Below are 16,742 nucleotides of genomic sequence, written 5' to 3' on the forward strand. Positions count from 1 at the left end.
GCATGCCAGAGTACCGTTTGTCCTGCCGGCTCCGACATGGCACTGCCGGCTCATATTCACACTGTGGTCTGTTATTACCCCCAGGTCCTTTTCATTCGTGGTGCTGGTCAGTCTGGTGCGGCCAAGCCTGTGGGTGTGTAGGGAGTGCAGCACGTTTCTCGACATTGAACTTCATCAGGTTCCCATCCGACCAATTTGCCAGCCTGTCTAGGTCCGCCTGTATCTGTAGCCTGTCTTCAAGCGTGACCACGCTCCCCCATAACTTGGTGTCATCTGCAAACACGGAGAGTGAGCTCTTCGCGTCCAAATCGGTCTTAAAGATGTTGAGAAGCGCTGGACCGAGCACTGACCCCTGCGGGACACCGCTGCCCGCTTCTCACCAGGATGAAAGCAGCATCAGTGGGAGTGGAGGAAGGCGCTTGCATTTGGGAACAGCTGCTTCCACCCCGGGGATTTATCCTGGGGTATGTGCTGCGGAAGGACAAAATTACATTAGTAATTATGGAGTGTTTCCAGCAGATGGAGGGCAGTGATTTTCCCCTCTATTCAGCACTGGTGAGGCCACACCTGGGCCCCCCACTACAGAAGGCTGTGGAGGGAGTCCAGCGGAGGGCAACAGAAATGGTTGGAGGCTGGGGGACAGGACTGGTGGGGAACAGCTGAGGGAACTGGGTCGATTTAGTCTGGGGGGCGGTGGGGCTGGGATTGAATAGCAGCCTCCACCCCCTGGAAGGGCGGTTCCAGAGAGGCTGGCGCTGAGCTGGTCTCAGTGGGGGCAGGCGACACAGGGAGGAGCAATGGGCTCAGGCTGCAGCCGGGTAAGTGGAGGTTGCATCCGAGGGAAAACTCACCCTGCAGCAGGGTAAGTTGAAGTTGCATCTGAGGTCAACAACCTGGAGAGAGCCTACAGGGCCTGGGGACAGGACTGGTGAGGAAAGCTGGAGGGGACCGGCCTGATTTAGTCTACAGAAGAGACTGAAGTGGGGGTTGTGGGGGGGGGTGTTGAAGAGCAGCCTTCAACCCCCTGTTCCAACGAGACTGGAGCTGGGAGGCGACACAACAAAGAGCAATGGGCTCAGGCTGCAGCCGGGTAAGTGGAGGCGGCCCCGACGGGCCACGGGGCAGGTGGCGGCGTCCCACCCGAGCGGGGAGGCGGGTCACGCCGAGCCCGGCTCCGGCCCGCTCCCCGGGAGGGGGGAGGGGTCCCTTTAAGAGCCGCCCGGAATGTATCAAAACAAAAGCGGCGCGCGGCGATTGGCGGCGGCGCGCCACGTGACGCCCAGCTGATTTCCTGGCTGTCCCTCCCCAGCATTGTCTGCGGCGCGGCGCGGCGCGGCGGGCGCGGGAGGCCGTGCCCGGCCCGGCCATGGCCCACGCCGCCGCGCTCGGCCCGCCCGAGCCCGCCGGCCCCATCCGCGTGGAGCACGACCGCCGCCGCCGGCAGTTCACGGTGCGGCTCAACGGTGAGGCTGGGGCGCGGGGCGGGCGGGACGCCCCGCTGCAGCCGCCCCGTCCTCGGGGGCCGAGCACCCGCCGGACGGAGCCCGGGCCGGGGCGACGGAGCGGCTTGGAGCAGGGGGTGGCGCCGCCCGAGCTCCCCCCGGCCCGCTCGGCTGCGGGGGCGCGGCAGGAGCCCCTCGCGGGCGGCTTGGGGAAGCCGGAGACGACCCGGGGGGCGCCGGTTGTCGGCGGCCCGCTCGCCCTGCTCCTGCTGTGGCTTTCGCCCGGGCGCCCGCCGCGCCTGTGGCTGTCCCGGTCGGCCTCCCTCGGCATCGCTGTGCAAGCCACGGTTGACCCCGTCCCTCTCCCGCCAGCCTTGCGTCCTCCCCACCCTCTCCCGAGCCAGCCGCGCCGAGTTCCCGAGCCCCCTCCCCGCGACCTGCCCCGAGTAGCTGCGGCCCGGTAGCTTAGGGCTCTGAACCCACGGGAACAACCGTTTTAAATCCCTTTCGTTTTTTCTGATGGGCAGTGGAAAGAAATCCCTCTCTCGTGTGCCGCACCGGGGTTGCGGGGCGAGGCGGGTGTTCTGGAGGCAGGTGTTGGCTTTGACCGTTTAAAGTCTTGATAGGGAGTTCTTGTGGCGTGACCTCTGGCTTCGGCGCTTTCCAGGAGCAGCCTGAAGTGGAGCTGCTAAGGGGCCGAATCTCAGAGATTTTTTTGGTGGTGGTTGTTGTTTTTTACGAAGCATTTCTAACTTGGGAGGGAGAGGGAGACCAGGATCAGCCCCTGGTTCTGTCAGCTTATGCGTGCACGTGTAACTTCACTTGTTTCAGTGGGACGGCTGACAGTAGCAAAGAGGAGCAGCCGTGCGTGCGTCTTCAGGATTGCGTACAGTCATAACCTCCAACGTTTGGGAAGAGGCCGTTTTAAAGCTCTGTTCCTTTCAGTGCTTTTGAAGTCCTCTCTGCCGCCCCTCCTGCAGAGAGCTGGCTGGCAGGAGGGTCACCTCAATCTAATCGCGTGCAGGCTTCAGTCCAGCAGACTGCGGGGGCACGACTAATCCTCTTGAAATCAGTAGGACCACTTGTGTGCATAAGTGTTTGCATTAGCGATAACAGGTCCTGACCCTGCCACAAAGATCCCGTTTGCTGTGGGCTCCGCTAGCTGCCCCGCTTGCTGCATTTATTTTGCATTAAGAAATGAGATAAAGGCACCCCACAACGCTTCCTGTTGTCTGGCAAAATCTCGATCCATGACAGTTCTAATGGTTAAATCTAATTCTCTTTCTCTCTCCTATCTTCTTGCTGTACAGAAATTGCAGGGTAGATTGTTATAAAAATGGATGGCTAGTTCGGAAATTATACATGGAGTAGGAGGCATTCTCAATAAAACAACAAGAATAGCTTGCGTCTTTTTTTATTTTAGAAACTTCCCCCCTCTCAAGCCACTAATTACAAAGTGGAGTCTTCAGGCTCAGCAATGGGTATAGGCAGCAAAGGAGACTAAATGGTGCCGGGTGACAGAAAATGAGCGAGCCAAGGAGCAGACCAGGTTCAGTTTTGATCTCCTTTTTTTGTTAGCATGCACACAATGCAGCGCATTTCCTTTTGAAGTGTGCAGAGGCACACGTTGGCTCCCCGTTTTAACACTTCTGCATGCCAACAGTGAAGGGAAGGCTCAGAGCAGAAGACTGTTTTGAGGAAGTTAATTTTTGAGCATTGTACCCCTGAATAGAGTCCCCGCCACTCAGATACAGCAGAGGTGCTTGGCTGTGCTGTCCTGAGGTCAGGCAGGGCAGCTTTCACAGCCCACAAGCAGCTATGATGCTAGGAGTGGACTCCGTCCTAGCGTCCATCCTGACAGGTGATTGTCACCTGCAAAAGCTCGGGCCACTCTGAGCCATCCTGCCCTGTCTGCTGCCTGCCAGTCGGTGTGGTGACAAAGTGACCCTTACCGGGAAAAGAGCCTGGCGAGAGAACCTCAACCCAGCCGGAAACCACCTATGCAAAAATATAAGTGAATAAGTTAGTGTCGGTCCGTTCTGTTCACTACAGGACTCATACAACCCTAAGGAAGTCTGGGAATGTCCCTTGACTTCCATCAAGGTTGGTTTGGACCCTAATGACCAGTGTTTGGAAGCTCAGCAGGTTGGCAGGCAGCATCACCCACGACTGCTGCTGATCCTGTGAGTGTCTGGGCCTCGGCTCTTGCGCTGAGAACTTGGCCTTCTGTGATTCCAGATATGACTCCCCGGTCCCGGTACGGCGAACCAGCAGTGTGAGCATGTGCTGGCACGGTGGCACTTCACCGACGCCCAGCATTGTTCTGTCCGTCTTGCAGAAGGGGGAAATGTTGTTGCAGGGAAGTGAGGTGACTCAGGGTCGCGTGATGAATCGGTGGCAGAGGTGGGACTAGGACCCAGGAGCCCTGGTGTGAGCTTGTTCCAACCCTGGGTAATTATGCTGTGTGTTTGACTGCAGTGTCAGTCGGTCTATTTTTATTTTGCCGCTATTATTAGCTATAACCAACCCTAGAAGGTGGTCACAAGATAAACCTGCCATTAAGGGATTGTGGCTTAATGCTTATTTCTGAGAAACCTCGAGCAGCCGGGAAGCACTTACCTGCAGCACATCTACCAGGCTGGGCGTCAGATGTACTTGAACACAGGTGCTGGGGGGTTTGCAGACCCTCGCTCTGCATTCAGCAGGGTGCCCGTGTCTCAGAGCTGCTTGCTGCCTGTCACTGCATCCCGATGCAGGTGTTGCAGTGGGCCTCTGGCCTGTTTCGGACATGATCTATGGACACAAGGCGCAGTCATTCAGTGGCGTGGTGCTGCTTGTAGAAAACATTCCCCAGGGTGGTCACGGGCGAAAGGAAGGAGGCCCTTTGTACTGATGTCACCTCCGTGTTTCAGGCACAAGCTGGTCCTGGCTAGGGTTCGTTTCCATTTGCTTTGGCTGTCAAGCCTGAGGCTGGCATTCCCTTTCTCATGTAGGGCACAGTCACTATCTGAGGGTGCACTCTTGGCTTCCCCCACTCTGATATTCCTCCCTGCAGCATGTGGTGAAAAACCTTCTAATGGGCCCAACGGGCTGCTTTCTCTTAACCCCTTCCCTTCCCATGCCTCCTACAGGGAAGAGCCCTGAGACCTTGCAAGTGAAGTGATCCTAGTCTGACTTTCCAGTCAGTCTTTGTCTCGGATGGGGCACATCGGAAGTGAGAGGCCAACTGCGTTCTCTGCTCAGACTCTGCTAACAGCTAGAGCTGGTCTGAGCATTTCCCAAGAGATGGGTTTTTGTTTTTTTCCTGGAAAAAGTCAGTTCATCAAAAATGAATCTTTCCATGGAAAAAACACCACCTGCGCCTTTCTTTTTTTGGCTTTTGCGGGAGAGGTTTCTAGGGTCCAGGCTGCATTTTCTGCTCAAAACGAGAGAAAAGAGTTAATATCCCAGTGGCTTGAGCACCCATCTGGGATGCGTTTCAAGACTGAGTAAGACCGGGGACTCTGCCTGATTCACACCAGTCGAGTGTCTGTCTCTAGTTTTTCCTGGAAACATTTGGAATGGTCTTGGTTTTGGGATTTCAGAAACTTTCCCAGGCCCCATCAGGGCAGGCACCTCATGGGGTGGAAAACCTGCTTCCTTCCCAGCTCTCGGTACACGGCGGTGTTTTCTTTTAAAGTAACGAAGTTCCTTTCCTTTCGCATGATCGCAGCTGCCCTCCTCAGCCACTTGATCTGGAGGTAAATCCCAAACAGGAAACTGCTTTAAATAAATACGAACCCCCTTTTGTTTCGAAGGCTGCTGTCTTGGGCGGCAGTTGTGTTTTATCTGCTCTGCGCGGCGTGTTGTGGTCTGTTTTGTTTTCTCTCCGTAGTAACGTGCCAGTTGCTTGGAGTCATTACCGAGAGCAAGAACAGCCCTTAAAGTTCTCTCCAAATCAGATGGATGGGAGCTGCCTGGAACAACTTGTTCCTGTTTAATTTTGCAGTTGCCTCTGCTAATGGCTTAATGATCACCTTTGAGCTCGCTGGCCATAAAAGCTCAGTAGCAGCCTCTCCCGGGGATTCTCTCTCCAGACCGAGATGATTTAGTGCAGAGGGGAGGGGGATGAAACCCTTCTCTGGGAACAGCTTCCAGCTCTTTTAAGGACCCATGCCAGCTTACCGTGTTTGGAGCCGGATCCCCCGATGGAGCCCGTCGGAGCTGTGCATCAGGGCAACTGAAAGCAGAATTCAGCCCGAAGGCAACAGTTTGCCTCAGCCGGCCACCTCCTGGCCCCTTCCTTTCATTTGCACCACAGGCTCCTGTGGACTGGAACGTGCACCAGAGACGATGTCCTGGCCAGCCAGGACCTCTGACTTGAGGGGACGTGGGAACTGGCGGTCTTGTGGCTCTGAGGGGCTGGCTGCGCTAGCTCTGCATGGCTTGGGAGCATGCCCCAAACCGGGATGCTTTGCAGACGCCCCGGCTGCTCTCGAGCAGGGCAGTGGGGGCGTCCCCAGAGTGTCCTCACTGCTGCCTCTCTGGCTTTGGAGTGTGCAGAACAAGGGGAGGGCCTTGCTTCTTGAAGGCAGTCTCAAGTGGGGTGAAGCCAGGCGAGGCTTGCCTCATGTGAGCCCTGCTAGTGTAGGACCAAGGTGCTCGGATGCTTTCACACCTTGCATCCCTGCAGTGGAGAGATGCCTTATTCCTATTTTATAGACAGGGAAACTGAGGGTGGAGCAAGTTGCCCAAGCTCACAGCACAGCATTGAGCCCATTTTGGCACGTGCTTCCTTCACAGTTCAGGGCTGGTCACAAAAGCCCAACTGGTAGGAAGTCATGTCCCAGAGCTTGGGAACTACCCAACTGCGGCTCTGCAGAGCCCGGGGAGGCTGCTTGCTCTCAGGACCTGCAAGCGCTACCTAAGACAAGAAAATGGAGCTGCGGGGGCTGTGATACCAGGTCTCGGAAGCGGTGTCCTGTGTTCCCCGTTGCAGCGGGGACTGACGAGCTGTGTGTGACCTGCTCGTGGTTTGTTGGGCTCTGTTAAATTCGGGAGTAAGCATTCACCTAGTAGATGCATTCAGGGCTTGATTTGGGAAACTCTCTGAGCACTGACTGGGACTGGCAGAGGCTCGGCACCTCTGGAAGCGGGCAGCCGTGTTAGTAGCGTACATGGAGCTCCCTCTTAACTGTGCAGTGGCCCCGAAGGGTTGGCCTCAACTTGTGCCTGTTCCCACTGGGAACTAAACTCCCCAGGGGGAGTGTGCGAGGCAGAGTGCTACTGGTGCAAAATCCCCCAGCCTGCACAAAGCCTTGGGCTCTACTTCATTCGGTCAGGTGCTTAGACCTGCCTCCCCAGCTCAGACTTGCAACCCAAGAAACCAGGAAAAGGGAGGGGCGTGGGACTGCTCCGTTCTTCTATATATACTACATAACAAATGCACACATCCTCCTCCGTGCTGCTTTTTCTTGCCTTGTTCCTTTATTTGGGCCCCACAGTCTCTGATTTGCGTTGACTCGGACTCCCTTACGCTCAGCAGGCCCAGTCCAGAGGTAACGTGTGAGGGAGTGTCTGCAGCTTAAATATTTTCATTGTGTTTACCATGGAATTGCCTAGGGCCCAGCGAAGGTTGGGGCCCCGCGGCGTATCGGGTACAGTGTAATGCAGATCTTGCCCTGAGAGCTTGCAGCCTGAATAGACGAGACCGACCGAGAGGGGAAAGGATAAAACGGGCGAGCAGCAGCTTCGCACGTGTTGCTCCCGTGCTGCGGTTGTCTCCTGCCTGGGTGAGGTCTGTGTGGGTGGGAGCCCAGGGACAGCGGCTGGCCCAAAAGGAACCAGCTAGGTGTAATGCAGGTATCTGGACAGGGGAGAGAGTAAACACAGCAACCTCCAGTGAGTGCAGCTCTTCCCAGCTTCGCTGTTGGCCAGGGTGAGGAGTGTGAGGCCCAAGCGGCGTGGCAAAAGACCCCGATGAAACAGCGCATCTCGTCTTTCTCGGGAGAGCAGGGGCCATGCCAGAACGAGCAGCACCCACCTGGGAGCGTCTTGCAGGTGTAATATGCTAGTACAATGATGCCATCTCTTCCTCTTCCTCTGTCAGTCTGGTTTTGCCCTCAATTTGGGCGACTTGAGGAAAACTCTGTGACTTGGCTGTTTTTAGACACTGAAACTGATGTGCGACACTTGCCTTGGTAGCAGACTCGGGCATTGCGCTGCCTTCGCCCATCATGGGCAACCGCTACCCTTCCATCTCTTATCCAGAGGGCGAGATGATTGCTTTGGCACGTCCACGTAGAAGAGGACCTTGCACCCACTGGGGAGTCCAGGATTCACCTTCTCGGCTGGCAAGGGGGGAGCTGCACCCCTGAGCTGGGAGGGCCCCAAAAACGGCACTGTGCCTTGCGTTTCGGCCACCTTCGCAGGACTAGCAAGGGAGCATGGGTGACTGACCTCTGGACTCGCGAGGCCCTGGCACAGCCCGCGGGTGTGAGGAGCAGGCGTGCGAGAGGCAGGATTAAACCGTATCTTCTGAACAGCGGGTATCTGTATCTTCCCACCCTGTTAGCCTTCTGGGAAGGTCCTAGGCCCATCCTTACTCTGTCTTCTCTGCCTTGTCTCTCTTTTATTACAGCATGATCCACTTAAAGCAAGTTCCACCCCTTGCTCTCCCCAGAAGAGCAGGTCTTTTGGAAGCCCGGTGACTCGTCTTCGCTCCCTAGCTGCGAGATTGGGGTAGTATTGGTTGGCTGGGGTCTGGATCTGTCCGCTCCTCTTGGCTCTCCTTTGGGCAGAGTTCAGCAGCCATTTTATGCTCGGGCGCAGACTCCTGCAGAAGAGAAACACCCTGTGCTCCCTCGTGGGAGGCGCACTGTGGGTTGTTTTTTTTTTTTCTTCCCTGCCGGGGTGTTTCCCCTGGGGAAATAAGTCGTGCTAAGGGATGGTGTGGGGACGCAGCCCGCGTTTGGAGGAGAAAACCCAAACGCAGAGAAATGTGCAGCACTCCTCCTAAGAGCACTGCCATAAGTTAGCATGCTGGCAACTCATTGACGCAAGATGATAGCTCAAGAAAAGGTGTCTTCATACTGATCAGGCTGGCTTCACAAAGGCCTAGCATCTCTTTAATCTGATAGCCAGCAAGTGGTAGTTCGGCACAGATCCGCTATCTGTCCCTCGCCTCTGTTGTGTGCCAGCTCCCTCCTCGGCCCTGCCTCGCCTCCTTTCTTGAACAGTATGGTTGGTCTTTCAACTTACAAAATGCTCGACTCGGCGTGGGGAGATCAACAAGCAAGGACGTTGCTAGAGTCTGGGGTCTTCTGCGGGGGAGGCGGATGACGATGAAATCCAGGACCCCCTGGGATGGGGATTTGCCTGCCTGGAACAGATTGCAGGGGCAGAATTCAATGACAGATTGAACAGTTGCAGGGAAAAGCTGCCCTGGAGATTGTCTCTGCCTGTTTGCTCCAGTGATGCCTGTTAGATCAGGCGGCCTGGTCTGCTTTCCTCTCTCCTGCAGTCCCAGCTTGGGCAAGTAGATGCTTCTCCTTCCTCCGTTTTGGGTGGCTCCTTCTAGCTCCGTTTCAAGGCAGGACCCCTTTTTGTCCGGTCTCTCACGTGGAGCCAGGCTGTTGTCTGCTCAGAGCTAAACCACTGGCTGCAGCCTCGCTCAGCATAGCATGCTTTTTAGCCTTGCCTTTGCTCGGGGGCTGGCAAGTGAGTTCTTACCACAACCTGGCTAGAACAGGGTGTGATGTCTTGGAGAACGTCTGCTTGTCTGCATTGGCGCGGTCAACTCTGAGCTTGTTCAGCGTGTGACGCTGAACGCCTTGGGGTGGGAGTGGGGACACGGCCCAAGAGCATGCGATTCACTCGTCTCCAGACCAGGGACACTGGACGGTGGCTTAACCTTTGTGGCCCCCATCCAGGTGGGATGATGGGGTGGCCGCATCCTACTGAAATGCTGCTTCCTGCAAACTGTCTGTGGAGAGTTGCACCTGACGAGTGGGAAATCCCTGAACAGAACAGAGCAGCAAAGTGTTTAACCCTGGGTCAGAAACACCTCCCCCCAGCTAGGGGAATTCACAGGCACAGGAAGCTGGGGTAGAAGAGGGGAAACAGGGGCATGTTTCTTAGCAGAAGGGTTGGTTTAAGGGGGGGACCGGCTGAGAGAAGGGAACTTCCTACACAGGAGAGAGACACTATAATTTGGAGGAAAAGCCATGTGATGGAAGGAAGATCTTGGACTCCTTAAGAAACTTGGGCCAAAGACTGTTCGTGCTGCTCTGTAGTAACAGCCTGTGCACCTGCTCTTACTCGGAACAAGTGGAAGCTAAAACTGTGTTCAGTTTACCCCTCGGCGGGTAGCAGGGTGCCTGTCTCAGGCAGCCAGAGACATGTACGCATTAAATAGTTTGACCAGACCTCTCTCTTTCTTGTGCTGCCTGAAGTAAGGAGGGGTTGGTGTTTGGTAGCCCTCGGAGCCTGTGCCCGGGTGCAGCTGACGCAGGCTCTGCAGATCGCCGAGAGGCAAATCCCAAGTCTAAACTGCCCATGGGGTTGGAGCTGTGCATGAGCTACTGAAGCATCAGCACTGGTCCAGGGAGTGCAGGGCAGATGGGGACTGAGGGCTTACGTCTGTGATAACGTCAGACACGGGGAATTTGTGCCCTGGAAGTCGACCAGAGAGGCCAAGGAAAGAATCGTGACCGCGACGTTCTCGGACCAAGGGATGCTTGAGAGCGCGTGAATCCAGCGTGGTGGGACTCGAGCCCAGCAGCTGGGGTGAGTCCGGTCTGAGGGCAGCGCTAACAGGGCTGTGACGCGCAAGACAAAGCAGCGTGCAGGTTTATCTGCCTGTTCCGAAATCACACCTGGGTGGATCTGCCTTGCGAGGAGATGTGCTTCAGATGAAAGAGCCAGGATCCCCTTGCAGGGGGCTTGCCTTGGCCTCTTCCCAGTTTGCTTCTGCCCTGGAACGTGATACTTAATAGCCCTCCTGTTATCCTCCCTAGGGTAAAGCAGCTGCCTCACCTCCCTCTGCCCACAACGATTGGGTAAATTCAAATAGATCACCTTTTTGCTGTATGCAAATCTAGCTCCACGTAACTGGCTAGTGCATGTGTGCACTTGGGGGATTTGCATGATCAGCTTCACTGAGCCAAGCCTGGGAAGTCCAGGGTCTCACTGTTAGACACGCAAATCCTGCCGGTGCGAGCACAGGTTGCGTGCAAATGGGAACACAGCATTAGCCCTGGGGACGTCTTAGTAATGACTGCAGCAGACAGCCTGGCAGGGCCTCTGTTTAGCAACCACCCCAGGAAGGACGAGACCCAAGGCCACACTCGCACCAGAAAGTCTTAGCAGTGAAACTTTTAAATGAGGACTACTACGTTCCTGCTCGGGTGCCCCTCTTGCTCTTCATCCTGCTGGATTTCAGTCCAGTCCATTTCTCCCAGGAACATCTTTGCAGCGGGGCAGGGACAGATCTAGTGGCACCAAAACGTTATCGCTCCATCGTGCCTGTTGTTTCTTCGAGTCCTGGCCTGTGAAGAGCTGGAGTCCCGAGGGACAGTGGACTTGGGGGGTTCTGGGAGATGACGGGAAATGTCACTTCTGCACGGGGGCGGTGCCGCTGTTCGGGCAGGCTGGCCCGGGGAATTTTGGAGCTCTTGGGCACGCAAAGCAATGACGAGTCCGGGAAGAACCCAGGCCCTTGGGCCAGACTGGGGACCTGGGCGGAGGAAAGGGGCCGGGTTTCGAGGTGGTTTCATATGTTGGGTCTGTCCCAAAGGGCTGAGGCTGGGTAGCAGGAGCTCGGGGAACTGGCAGGCAAATCCAAAGCGGGGGTCCTAGCTTATTGTCACAGCCCAACCTGGGAAGGGTTAATGCCTCTGCCGTGCCGGTACAGCTGCAGCGCTCTCCTTCTTTGTTCGTTTTCTCGCTCCCTCCAGCCTCCCCCTGCTGTCTTTGTGTGCATTTCTCTCTCTTCACAGGTCCCCGATTCCTTCTAGACCTTCCTTCATGGCTTCCGCTCCTGGTGCCCGTGTCGCCTGCTGCTCGGGGCACGGCTGCAAGGAGCAGCCCGTTTGTTTTGCCCCCTCAGGCTGCGCCTGCTGCTGGGGCTGCGTGGAGGCGGGGGCAGTGGGCGGCTGCTGTGTCTCGCTGGGGTAGGAGCTGTCATGGGCTCGGGAGACTTCCCAGCACAGGTTCAGCAGAGACGGCAGGTGTCCGGGGCCATGCGTTTCCACCCGTCCCCGTGCTCCTCTCTTGGCATTCCCTCCTTAAGCCCTGCAGGGTGGCCCGGCCTCCCGGGTGGGAAACCGTGGAGCTTGCAGTCAGGGTGTCGTGGCCAGCCTCGGAGACCTGTCCTGCACGGCTCCCTGGGGGGGCGCCTGGGGAAAACGCAGAGAGCGAGTTCACGGGGGAGGGAAGGGTTGTGCCGAGCCGCTAGCTATCCGCATGGGGCTCTGCAGCCTGTGGGGACGGGCTGCCCTCCCCTCCCCGGGGGAGCCTGGCACGCAGGACAGAAACCTGTTCAGGTTGGGCGTCGGGTTCAAAATCTTGGCTCCACAAGCCTGGGGGGAGGGGGTGCTTAGGGGACCTTTTTAAATATAGCTCTTCCTCTCGGGCCACGACACCCCCAAAGCAGCTCCAGTTCTCTGTCAGGAGGGACAGACCTTGGCCTCTGCCCACTCTGCTACTTGATAGCGGGGACAGGGTGGCAGCCTGCCCTCCCTGGTGGACCTCCGTAGGCCTCTTCGCCCTGGGAGCATGTGGTCCACCTTGGACTCTGCTCCCCAGTTTGCCAGCAGCTGAGCTCTGCCGTAGCAAAGCCAAAACCAGCTGGGTATATCCCATGCTCTCTGGCCTTGCCTTCGCTCCTTAGTACCCCTTCATTCCTGGCACCGGGAGGCTCCTCATGGGCTGCAGGACATCATGATGCTCCCGTGTGTTTTTTGTTTTTTTTTTTTTTTTTTTTCACTGATTTTGTGAAACGTGCCTGTGAGGCCGCTGTCCTGGCTGGATTTGCTCGGGGGAGAGCAAGCCGTACGCAGCGCCCTGGGGCTGCGTGGAGCACCCCGATGCCATGGCGCTATGCTGGTGCTTCTCTGCAGGCTCCAGTGGAGCCAGCCAAGACCCCCTTCCCCCTCCTTCAGCACCCTCGGTGGGAGGCAGGCCTTCTAGCGGGGGAGATGGGTCTAGTGGTTCCTGGTCTAGGTATCGGCTCTGTTCCCTGCTCCACCAAAAGCTTCCTGTGTGACTGGAGCAGTCGCTTAGCTGCTCTGATCCTCAGTTCCCCTTCTGGAAATTGGGGATGACAGCACCTGCCTGCCAGGGGAGCTCTCCTCGGCTAAATCCATACAAGCTTGCAAGGCACACAGATAAGATGGGGCTGGGGTCATTTAAGGCCTTTGGCTTCCCAGTGCAGGATTACAAGGACCGTGGTGATATGTGGGACAGCCTGCTCCCTTCCGGGTAGAAAATAGCTTGCAGCTTCTTATACCTTCCTGTCACTGCTAATCTCCGAGTGCACCTCCCTTCTGGCCCCTTGGCTTGGGGGTGGCACCGGCACTGCCTCTGCTTGGCTTATGCAAGCTTGGAAAAAGGGGTCGTGAGTCTGGAAGGGGGGCTCCCAGGTGGAGAGGGGACAGACCTCCTCGCCCTTCCCTGGACGGGGTTGTCGCAGCCCAGAGGAGACTGGGCACCACCGCGGGAGTCTCCCGGTGCACGGAGGTGTTCTGGCCACGGGGGCTGGTTTCCTGCCAGCCTTCTGCGTCTAGCCGGCTCTTCCTCCTCTGTCCCGGGGTCAGGGTTCCTCGTCTGATCTGTTCCCAGTGTGTCGTAGCACCTGAACCTGCAAAAGGGTTAAGTGACGCCACGGCCTGGCAGGGGAGACCCGCGGGAGAGTCATCTGTTTTCCAGCGCGCCGGCCCTGCTGACCCCAGACGTTCCCTGGAACTCGCAGCCCCGCGCTCCATCCCCCACCCTGGCGCTGCCTGGCAGAGCACGCAAAACAATAGGAGGCTTCCTAGTATTGACGTGCCCCGAGCAGCCCAGCGAACCATCTGGCGAAAGGGCTGGGAAGCTCGAGGCTAGCTCCTTGGCTCGCTTGGGAAATGCTCTGGCCCCCGAGGCTGATGGAGGTCGGCAGAGTGCAAGGGCTTGCAGGGCGGGGAGCGTGGGGGGGAAGCAGCCGTTGGGGATGTCTAATGCTCTTCAGTGTCTGCCTCCCCCCTTTGTTTTACATGGCAAACCCTGAAGTCTCCATCTTCTCGGTCCCAGCATCCTGTTCTTCCCGCCCCAGGCAGCTTCGTGCTTGCCACGGGACATCGCCAGGATTTCCTCTGGTAACTGGCCTGTCCTCTTCCTCCCCCCTGAGCTGATGGGTTGCTCCGCAGGGTGAGCTCCTCTCCCCATCGACACGTGCACAAGATGGAGAAGAAGCTGCTGGTGTCTCTCCCCAGCAGCTGCATGCTATGTCCCCATCGCACGAGATGCTGTTGCACACCAGTGACACCCAGGGCATCTGCCCACTGGCTCCATCTTCCCCGTGGCTCTGCTGGGCACCTCCGTCCTCGAATCTGGACCCTTCTCTTGCCAAAGTCCACGTGAACATGAAGATTGCTGCCTCCAAGAGGTAGTAATCTCTACCCTCCCTGGAGCGAGTAGAGGCAAGATGCATACACTCTGGTTGTGATTCTCACCTTCACCCTCCATCTCCACTTGCCCTGCAGTATGAACCTGTGTTGCACGCTCGCGTCGGCTCCTGTGACGGACCACCCTTTCCCCAAGGCTGCTTTGCAGAGGAGGCCCACCGTGGCAGGGGGTCGGACTTGATCTGCTTGGGTCCCTTCCAACCCTGCCAGCTATGAAACTATGCAGAGTTAGATTGTCCCTGGAGCAGGCAGGCATGCTCCTCCATCTTGCCGACACATGGGCTCGCTGATGAGAAGCCTATGCAGCTGCTCAGTGATTCAGCCAGGCTGAATGCCGTCGTGTCCAGAGTCCAGTAGCTTGAGCTAATATCTCATGAATGCTGCTTTTCTCTGCCGCCGTGGGAGGTGGCAGGGCTTGGTAAATAACCTTTCATTACAAAACGAAACCTGTGATTCTTTCCGTAGAGCACTGGGGTGGCTTGTCATTCTGCCATTGCCCTTGGCCTGGGGACAGCGCCTCGCTGCCATCTGAGCTCCATACACCAGAGATTCCCCCTCCTGTTTCTAGGATGCCAGCCCTACCCTGCTGTGACCAGCATGAGTGGCATCAGACCGTGCATCACGAGCAGAGAAGGAGATGCTTAGACTCTTGGGCAGGGCGCCGACCGAGTCAGCCGGAGGATCGGGGTCTGTGCATGCTAAGCTAGTTGTACGTACGGATGTAGAATACGCCTATGTTTTAAGTGTGGTCCAGTGGACAGCTGTGTTTTTCTACTCGGTGCACCTGGGGCATACATTTTCAGTGCATCAGATGTTTAAGCAACAGTGCAAAAGGAGAAGAGGAAGAGAAAAGCTGGGCTTGTGTGTAAGAAGGTAGACTGGAGACTTGGGAATGGGAGTTTGGTTCCTGGCTCTGCCAGAGAGTCCATCAGTTCTTTTGGCCTGTGACTTATAGTCTGATTTCTCTGTGCGCTTAAGCCTGTGTTTAGGCAAAGCAGGTCTTGATCCAATCACGGACAAAGCTTCCTAATGGTCAGAACAGCAGGACAGTGGAAGGAGCTGCCCAGGGAAAGTGTGGCCTCTCCTTCATCGGAGGCTTGCGTGCAGAGGCTGGATAATCCTCTCTGTGGAATGGCTTAGGAGTAGCAAGCCCGGTGTCTGTGCTGAGAGTGGGACAAGATGAACCCAAAGGTCCTTTCCAACTTTGTTCTCAGGAGCTTGACATTACATGTACATTCCTACGCCTTGCTGCGTCAGCATGACTGGCTGAATTCAGGCTTTGATTTCTCATTTCCAGAATGGGAAGAATGCTTTTTGTCCTGGCTATTCGGGTTGCAAACAAGACTAGGACTGTGGTCTGCACATGTATTGCACAGAGCATAATGGCCTGGGGTCCCCTGGTGCTACAGAAATGCAAAAATACTCAGTAAAGTCTCTGTCCTTAGCAAATCTGCCTTCCAACTGAGCCATCTTTGGCTCCAGGACTGTGTGCGCATGCAAAGTAAGAGAAGAGTGACTCTTTCTTTCTGTTGCAATGCAGGGATGAAGGGTATCTGCCTGAATTTTTGGAAAACTTTAAATGGAGACCCTGGAAAGTTTCAAGCCAGAAAGGGAGCATGGTGGGAAGCTAGGAGCATGTGAAAGCAGTGGTTACAATGAACTGTTTTACAGCCTTCATTATAGCAGGTGCTGTTGCTGGACTGCTATAAAAGAAAGTGTCTGCTGACTGCTTCACTTCCTGCGGTCTATGGAAACTACATGAGGGTAGGAGGAACCTGCTTTTAATCCCTGTGATTGGGGCTGTGGGTCTCTTGGAAGGCAGATTTCTCTAGGTTTGGGTTGGCTGTAGTAGCACACACGGGAGCAAGGGATTGTGTCGTGGGTCCAGGCCTTCTAGGTCTCTAAGCAAACCCCCTGAGACGTTGCACCTTGAGCCTTTCCTTCTTCCCTGTGCTGGAGCTGTGCGGTTCTCCCTCCTAGACCAAGTCTTAGGCTGAAGCATCATCCTAGGTATCAACCATGCCTGCCCAGCAGGTCTGATTTGGATTTGGACTTGTGCTCTTCTTTCCTGTGGCAGCCTGTGACCAGGGTTATTCAGTCATCTGAGAGCCTTCTTAAAGTACTGTCCTGTTTTCTGCAAGAGGAGCAAAGATTAGACTACAGGCTTATCGTAGATAAAAGCTTATCATCCCCTAATCGCCTAAGTGTCCAACCTCCTCCAGAAACCCCAGGAGGGTCCTTTTGTCTCACCCGGGCTCATGCAATTGGCTGCTCCCCACCTTTTTGAACCCCCACTATGATTCATTTTCTTCAACCTGCCGTTTGTCTTTTAACACCCCTCTAGTGTTTGTGGAGAAGTGACTTATCCTCAGCCATTCTTTCTTTTCCTTTTCCCAAGGGTGTTTTATTCAACTAAAGCAGCATTGTCGGGTGGCCAATGTCCCTGTAATTGGCCCAACATACAGGATTCCTCGGCTGTTGCGGAGCAGTTCCAAATCCACCCTTTGAGCGAGAGTTTCCCAACACGGGATATTTGTATAGAACTGGTCGAATTACTCGTGATGAAGAACAGGCTCGTTTCTTCACATATTGCCATTTTCTGCCCGTATGAAATGGGTGTAAAATGTCAGTTTTCTGCTTTATCTTCTACCCACTTTGC

At 56.0% G+C, this 16,742-nt stretch overlaps 1 protein-coding gene across 1 annotated transcript in view; it reads left to right on the top strand.

Moving 5' to 3' along the window:
* Positions 1 to 1,287: 1,287 nt before the first annotated feature.
* The window catches only part of NATD1 (N-acetyltransferase domain containing 1), a 29,683-nt gene continuing 14,228 nt past the window's right edge, over positions 1,288 to 16,742 (top strand). Inside the window, exon 1 of the mRNA XM_090023503.1 lies at positions 1,288 to 1,463. Within this exon, the coding sequence (XP_089879629.1) occupies positions 1,367 to 1,463 (97 nt within the window). The 5' untranslated portion in view covers positions 1,288 to 1,366. The remainder of the gene's footprint in view (positions 1,464 to 16,742) is intronic.

The sequence above is a fragment of the Crocodylus siamensis genome, chromosome 12, assembly GCF_052110815.1.
Source record: "Crocodylus siamensis isolate JL-2025a chromosome 12, ASM5211081v1, whole genome shotgun sequence".
Taxonomy (NCBI): domain Eukaryota; kingdom Metazoa; phylum Chordata; order Crocodylia; family Crocodylidae; genus Crocodylus; species Crocodylus siamensis.